Genomic DNA, 8,378 nt, shown 5'->3' on the forward strand with positions numbered 1-8,378 from the left:
ATTGCGCGGACACTCGTCAACTCATCACGAGTGAACAGTTGTGTTTTACGCCACCACGTCAGTTCCACAGTTGAACCATCAGGTATCGGAAATATAATTTTCTAAATTTACAGATTGCACGAGGAGGAAAAGTGTGCAGTGAATCTTATCTGCGCCATTAATCGATTTTGATAGTTGCGCAGGACAAGTTAAGCGTACATAGAGACTTAACCAGTTTATCTAGGTGTCAGTTTGTTTTTGTGCCGCATTTCGACAATCGGATACCAGAGATAGCAGGAGAGAAGGAGAATATCGTTCAACAGCAGCACCACCACCAAAACAACAACAACAATACTCATAATAATAATAATAATAATAATAATAATAATAATAATAATAATAATAATTTAGCTGATCGCTGAACAGCCTAATTTGCAATGGGCGCAAATTTCCTGAATAGTCAACTCACGGTTATATGCATTGATGAAATGTGTCGACTCAGATGTGTCATAAACCAACTGAACCTTGCTTATCTTCCACACGACTGTCTCTTTTACTTTCCCATCGCTCTTGGAGCTGCGCACCTCCTGTGAAAACAGAAAGAAAAATGAACAGGGAAAAGAGGATTTTACTAAATATTCGTTGAGTGGGTGTGTATCCAAATGGCTTTAACACATTACCCATGGGAAAGTTATTTAATAAATTTGACTAATTACTGACATGTAGTTGTACACGGCGGGTGGTCGGATTTTCGCCTACCTTTGAGAAGAATATGCGGAAAACGTAGGCGTTATTTATCCACGAAATCTGCAGGTCGGCTTCGGTGCTCCCACATTTGCCCTCAATCTCTGCTCCGCGAGGAAGCGCAAGCGATGCCTGCTCCGTAATTAGCTGAGAAGAAATAATAGCCTCCACGCTAGATAACTGCGCATCTTTAAAACGACACATACACACAATCTTTGGGTGGATCTCTTTCAGAAATTACATAATTTCAGACTCTCTGTCAGCACTCATAAAGAGTATCTTAACTTCGTTTCATTTGTCAGCAGGGAGCGGGAAATTCATACGACCCCCATCAGTAAGAACAGTCGGAGCAATTTCAGTATAAAGAAAACTAATATTGGCATTATGGCTGAATATTTTAGAATACTGAGCAAGTCAGTGACTGACCAGTCAACACTACTACATGTCCTTCTACACTGCATACTTTTATATAATTTTTATATAATCCTTTTTTCGGCTTTTACGTCAAGATTTATCAACTAATCCTTGAATCACTGCAAAAAATCTTACGTCTATCCCATTTAAGGCGAGAACGTCGTATGGGATCACAAACTTGACCGCAAATTCTGCCATCAAGCAGGTAGTTCCGTTTTCGCGGACTACAAATATATCCTTGTCTGGATTGTTGGACAGCCCCGACAGGTTCTCAACTTCTTGCTCCGCCAGCACCCAGACCCGAGAGAGTAAGCCTGTTAAAAAGAAGTTAATTACTCTCTTTAAAAAAGGTCACAAACACATTAAGATGTTGCAGAGAATATATGTGATAGGTCTACTTTGTCAGCAGTTAAATCTGGGCAAATCATAACTTTCTCTCAGACGTTGTAGTTCATCATCTAAAATGTATGACTAATTTTCAAAACGATAATGAGGTCAAACATTCGTCAGATTCTTGAGACTGTGGTCTAGTTTGCATACCAACACTTTAAGCAACCCAAGCCCGTCTGTGGGTGTATACATATGTTCTGAGTGTGTATCTGATGAAAACCGCTAATTAAGTCACGACTTAAATTTCACTGAAGTAACAGACAAATGCTAATTACCCATGAAGCATAGGAAAACTCCGGCGCTGTCCAATGTGCTGAATCTGCGATATTCCATGACTGTAGTCGTGAGATCGTGAGATTGCTGGAACTAAAAAAAAGGCCAAATTGGTACACTTATAACACGCTGGGTGTTTATGCCAGGACTCCGCTAGGCTTCATAGAGTCACGCTCCAATCATTGCGTATTCAGTAGATCCAAGAGTACACGAGGCAGCATCAGGTCAGCATTCACAGCAGCAACGTTTTTTTTAAAATCCGCTACAGAAAGACGTCGCACTGTACCAAGCACGTCCCACGACCTCAGAAGAACAAAGCAGAGAATTTAGAAAATCACTGCTTGCGATGCGAGAATGGAGAAAATCACTAAATAGCAGCCTTCGGCAACTGTAGTGTGACTAAGACAGAAATTTAGCAAGTTCCAGTTGACTTAAGTTGCTTCGCGGAGGACGCCTATGCTAGTCCCGCAATGCTGTAGTTTCCATATCTGCGCTCACGGCTGAGGTGATGAGTGGGGAATCGCTGTACCACCCTCACCCCTCCTCCTCCTCCTTCGTCTTTCGCCGGCTTGTAGGTTGCAGCTGCTATGGAGTGCGTTTGTTGGGGGTTCGTGATGCGTTCTTAGTTGCAGCGGTGAAATGTGTGAACTCAGCCGTGCGAGGACAAAGCTGCGCCCTTAATAACCCTGCCCATATTGTCATACACATTTGAGCGCTTTGAGCAATGCGATTATCTTTTTCTTTCTATTTCCTCAGTGTTTTAATGTTGAACAAAAACACAGATCGTTTGTCTCTATATGGATACGCTCGTTTGATATATACTGTATATGTATATATATTTGTGTGTGTGTGTGTGTGTATGTGTGTGTGTGTGAATACATACACAAACACACACACACACAAACACACACACACACACACACACACACACACATACACACACAAATATGTATATATATATATATATAGAGAGAGAGAGAGAGAGAGAGAGAGAGAGAGACAGAGAGAGAGAGAGAGTGATATGCATAGACAAACTGAGTAATTCTTGTATTACTTGACTTCAGTTAATCTGAATACATCAACGACTGCTCCCCTCAAACTCTCAAAGAGTTTATTTCTACAGTCAAGTCGACAGGAGAAGTGAGACATATAAACACGCTCTTTAAAATGTTCTATGTCTTGAAGAATGTAAAGGAAACGTCAGTTGAGTGGACAGAGGGCAATACACTGAGAACTTCGAGTTAATGAACAGCCCAGAACAAAACTACTATAGATGTTATTATTTCGGCAGGAACTGATAGACCATGTGTACTACAGAATAGAACAAAACAAGCTCTTTTAACAAAAGTCAGTTACATTAGACAGTGCTGCTTTTCAGATGCGCTTCTCCAATAGGTTAATTTCGTCTACATCACGTGATCATTATGAAATGAGTGTAGCTTAATCAAAAGTTCGATTTGGGTGAAGAGGTCTTAAACTGAAAATCGAATTCACACTTCACAGCACTAATACTGTCGATGCTTGGTTTGCTGCCTATTTGGGGATGGTTTGTGGTCAGGGGAAACGTCTCCGACCTGGGAAACACCCGGACGGCCCGTTCACAGCCTCTGGTCTCCGTGGCGCAAACTCCTTCTTGCGCTTCCTTGCCGGCTTTTTTGAATTCAGGAAAAGTAAACCGTCGGAACAGTTTGTTTCCCAAGACAGAAAAAGTCTTTGAAGTTTGTGTTGCGGATTCCATGGGTTCAGTATTTGCTGGGGAGGCAGCGTTCTTTAACATGGTTTTGGTTTTGCGTAAAGGCATCAGTGACCGATCCGGGGGGATTGGACTCAAGATACTTGTGGGTAAACTGCACCTCTTCTGATAATAACTGTCATCAAATCGCCGAATGCCTAAGTCGGACATTGCTTTCTTCAGCTTGTCATTATTTGCTTCGTCATTCCCGCTTTTCCCAATGGGGGTTAACAAGATGTCGAGTGGACTGGTTAAAGGACTTGACAGGGAGTTAGCGGGGGAGCAGCAGTTTGACAAAGTTTTGGACGGTCTCGGTGAATATAAAATTGGGAGCTGATGTTCTACCCTAGACAAAGGCGGTAAGTGATTGTTTGTATAGGGACTTTGGCCACCTTGTTTGGAGCTCTGGGGTACACTGGATCGCTGTGGAGGTTTTGGAGTAAGAACACCAGAGAAAACAAGGCCTTGTGGAGATGATGGTAAGCTGTCACTCTCTTTCTCAAACTCCTCGATAGAATCCATCGACTGTAACCTGGTCCGAGCAATGAGAGATTTTCTTCGTCCCGAAGTCATCGACAGCACACGTCCATCAATGTGTGAGCTTTCTTTCAGTGGAACGGTTGGATGGGTGTTGCTGTTAATTGCTAATGGGGAATCAGACGGTTTACCTGTAAAACTTTCCGCATCCTCATTAATGTCTTTTTTGATGTTCAATTTGGAAAGGATTCCGGTAAAGCTGCTATTATCATACAATTTCTTGGAGTTGCATGTTAGAGCAGATAAACATTCCGTATGGCCAAGATACTTTGCCACTTCGACCGCGGAATTCCCAACTTTGTTTTGTCGGTCAATTTGGAGACCCAGCCTTTTGAACGCTTTTACCAAGAACTCTACGACAAGTGAATGCCCGGCAACGGCCGCATACATAAGAGCGGTATTTCCCCAAGTGTCTACCATCTCTGGGTCTGCGTTGTTTTTAACCAAAATCTTCACAGCATCAAGGTAGCCTTTCTCGCACGCGTAACTGAGGGCTGTGCGCCCGCTCTCGTCCTGATGGTTGACGCTCGCGCCTCTTTGTAAAAGAAGATTCAAGAACTTGCAACGGGTGTGAGAATCCGGGAGAAAAACTGACGAGATCAGCGGTGTCTGTGCTCCTTCACTTTTGGAGTCGACAATTTTTCCATCGAGCGCGTCTAAAATAAACCTTGCGAGGTGGATTTTATCATTTGAGATAGCATCCAGCAGAATTTTTGTGTCAGTTTGTGAGTTTGCCTTCTCGGGGAGTTTCAGCATGGTGAAAAAAATCCGAAATATAATGTAAAAATGGACTTTAAAGACAAAGATGGAGCATATCCACCCGAGGAGCAGGTCAATCTAACCTCTCTCCTAACCTGATAGTAATCGTGTCTCAAAACGCATCTCATAGCGCTTTATACGGCGCGCAACCGAGTTGCCAGGACAACAAAACATCATTACCGGACTTTGTTGTTTCTAAATGGAATCATTAATGGTGTAATTATAATATGGTACTTCAGGGAGCACAGCGACTGTATGAATTCATTTGGCAACTGTTAAATGTGATTATTAGCAGGAACCCAGTTAGCACTCTATTGAACAGCGTTTTGAAAAGTACAACAAAGCAAAGAACTAAACTATAACCGTCACAAGATAGGGCTCAGTTCAGATAGGGCTCAGTTCAGACAAAAAACAGCCTATCCTCACTGAAGAGTGATATCTAGGATGTGAATCAAATAGCCGTGAAACTTTAAATGGTCGAGGTCAAATGATAAAGTTCAGTAGACAGAAGTCATGCCCTCAAAAGTAGTATTGCCTCCATACATGCATAGCAGACACTTCCGTGTCACTTCACATCTGGAAAGTACACTTTGTTTAAAACACAGACACAAATCAAGAAAACTGTGTGTCATATTTTAACACCTGGGTAGTTTATTGGAACACATACTATAAAACAGTATTAAAGTAGCTGGATAACAACCGTATTTTAGTGTTTTCATTGCTAAATTTTGACAAATACAATATAAATACAAAAACAATCACAGGATGGCCCATTGACAAGCTAGAGATATATCAGAAAAGGAAAAAAATACAAATTGATGTAATTTAAAGCGACGTTGTTCTGCAAAAATAACCTGCTTTCTCTGCAAACTATAGAGCAAAAATCTACATTTAAGTCGCACAACAGAAAACATTCAACTAGTGCAAAAAGCCTCTAATCAAAGAAATAGTCTTAAACTACACACCCTATTTAATATATAATATATATTTATATATATATATATATATTTATATGTCTTTATATAAATATCCCCTTATTTTGGCATTTATCGTTTGTAAAATAATTTAAACGTCCTACCAGACATTGAGTGGCACATTTGAAAGCAATGGATTTTAGTTAAAAAGCACTTTGCTCATAATTCCATACTAGATATGTGGTGAAAGCATTATATAAGTACCAATGTGTTTCTGAAAAATGGAGTGAAAAAGAAAAGGGCAGAGGTTGAGAAGTGGCATTCCCAGAACAACCTCGTATACACTGTCTCAGAGCCCTTGGACAAAATATATTCCATTAAAACGTTTGCTCAAATAAACTACATACAGTACATTCCAGTATATACAATATACTCTCTCTGGATAATTTAGAGAATTAAAACAGTAGATTCTTTTGAACAGAGGAAACATTAAGTGGTACTTCGGTTCAGTGTAAAGTTGTCTTTCATTTCTGACCACAACTTTTATTGTGTGTGTTTTAGAAAGTCAGTGTTGCGATACTGCAGTGTGTGAACATCTCCACATGAAGCTGCCTACAGTACTGTACTGTCTATCATATTACACTCAATCAGGTCATAATAACTCATAACCCGTCTCTCTGTGGCTATAAACAGTGCCTGTGTGTGCTATGATGACTACCCCTACAACACAGAAATCACTGACTAATAGTGTGAAATCTTGATGCCATTTTCAAGTAACATCAGCAGCGATTCCTTAGCGTATTAAACCCTCATTGTACCTTGCTTGATTATATGGCTATCAGAGAAGTAAAGCCAAACATATTCATTCCAATTCTTTGTTTTTGTTTAAGATAGGTCGACGCAATGATATTGTGCCAACTGAAAAATCAGGTATATTAAAAGTACATTTTGTTTCTATCAGAAGTGGGAGTTTTTCATTTTAAATCCAGAACCATACGAGGCATGGGACATTACTGTAGCATTAGATTATGAGTCTTGTTTTTGGTCATTGGTCTATTTTGATCCCCCCAGTATGTCTTTTTGTCACTTCCACTTTTAAGCTGCACTAATGGACAACGGACAGTTGAATGAAGAGCTCAGTGTTAACATATTAATATCAAAAACACAAAAAATCGAAAGAGGCTAAAGGCTGTTTAAAATCAAATAAACTCAAGGTCATATTTGGTGTGTAACAATTAATCAAAAGGAACCTAAGTTAGAAAAGTTACCTAAGAGACATTTAGACCAAATGAGACACAGGTTTCCTCTGTGTACAGAGTAGGGGTGGAGAGGACATGCTTTCAGACAGAAACGGCTGAATGCAAGACAGGAAAGAGTGAAAATTTCCTATTTGCCATTAAGTATTGCATGGAAATGATTTCAAATTTCTCATAAAAATGCTATGGGCAAATCATAACTAAAATGAATACATGATCAAATGTAAACTTTAAGGATTAAAAATATGTGAAAAATCCACATATAGTTTGATAACAGTGTCCATGAAAGCTACAGTTCAGTGCTTATAGCTTAGCTGTCTTATCACAAATCGCAAAACAAAACACATTGACATTAAATAACATTAATGGGGACGGTTTTGGTACTTTAAACCTTAGTATCAATTTGGGCACTGTGACACATAGACCTCTTTTAGTGTGTCTTAGGAACAACTCAAAACAGGAAAGAGAAAACAAACAAACAACAAACAAAACAAAAAAACAGAGACAGATTTTGCTTAGCATAAGAACCACAGTGTAAGGACTACAATTTCAACGACTCATTTCACTTTCATTCATATGCAACATTTCAAAACCTGATCGTCCCTACAATGATTGGGCTTTTTACATTCTTATTACATAGATGAAACCTAGTGCACTGCTACATATTCAAAAAACCCTTTTACAGCCTATCACAGATAAAGTGCTCAGGACATGTTTGTGCTGACATAAAACAAACTAAAATCTGTGGAGCGCTCCTCCATGTAGGTCTAGAGCTGTTATTATCTAACTAGTACCGCTGAGATAAAAGTTAAAAAGTTGACAAGAAACACTTCAGATTCATCCTCCCGAATTTGCTGTGACAAACTGATGACAGACGTTGGCTGTGATGAAAACAGTCCTGTTAGCGGCAGGAGAGTGCTGAGTGATGGCGGTACTGGTAGAAAACGTGTGTGTGTGTGTCTCGCTGCTCAGTCAGAGAGATACATGTGTGTTTGGAGCTGTCACACTGAGAGAGCTCCAAAGTGACATCTCTTTCAGCAGTGGGGGACGGGGGACAGCCGACCGAGGTAAAAGTTTGCGATTCCTTAGGTACAGGCAGGGGTGATGCATAGGGAGGCAAGGACCAGTCACGCCGGTAAAGGTGCAAAATGGATAGTTGGCAAATAGCAAAAAGCAGTTGGTCATAGTGTTAGTGTCGAGGGAGATGTGAGATAAGGTGATGGAGTTAGCATAGGTAAAATAAGAGACAGAGGGACTGTGGAATGGTACGCAGCTCATTGTAGTGGTTTGTGTGCGTGTATGTTTGTGTGTGTGCATGTGGAGTGTTTTTTTTAGAGGTGGGACTCTTTTTTTTTTTGTTTCAGGTGGCGGGCGGGGCCG

The 8,378-nt window shown here is 40.4% G+C and overlaps 1 protein-coding gene across 1 annotated transcript in view; it reads right to left on the reverse strand.

Moving 5' to 3' along the window:
* Positions 1-1,860, reverse strand: part of lamp5 (lysosomal associated membrane protein family member 5) — a 4,449-nt gene extending 2,589 nt beyond the window's left edge. The window contains exons 1-4 of the mRNA XM_030773003.1: positions 1,803-1,860; positions 1,273-1,451; positions 739-870; positions 449-566 (exon numbers count right to left, since the gene is read on the reverse strand). Coding sequence (XP_030628863.1) covers positions 449-566; positions 739-870; positions 1,273-1,451; positions 1,803-1,860 — 487 coding nt within the window. The remainder of the gene's footprint in view (positions 1-448; positions 567-738; positions 871-1,272; positions 1,452-1,802) is intronic.
* Positions 1,861-8,378: the final 6,518 nt, after the last annotated feature.

The sequence above is a fragment of the Chanos chanos genome, chromosome 4, assembly GCF_902362185.1.
Source record: "Chanos chanos chromosome 4, fChaCha1.1, whole genome shotgun sequence".
Lineage (NCBI taxonomy): Eukaryota > Metazoa > Chordata > Actinopteri > Gonorynchiformes > Chanidae > Chanos > Chanos chanos.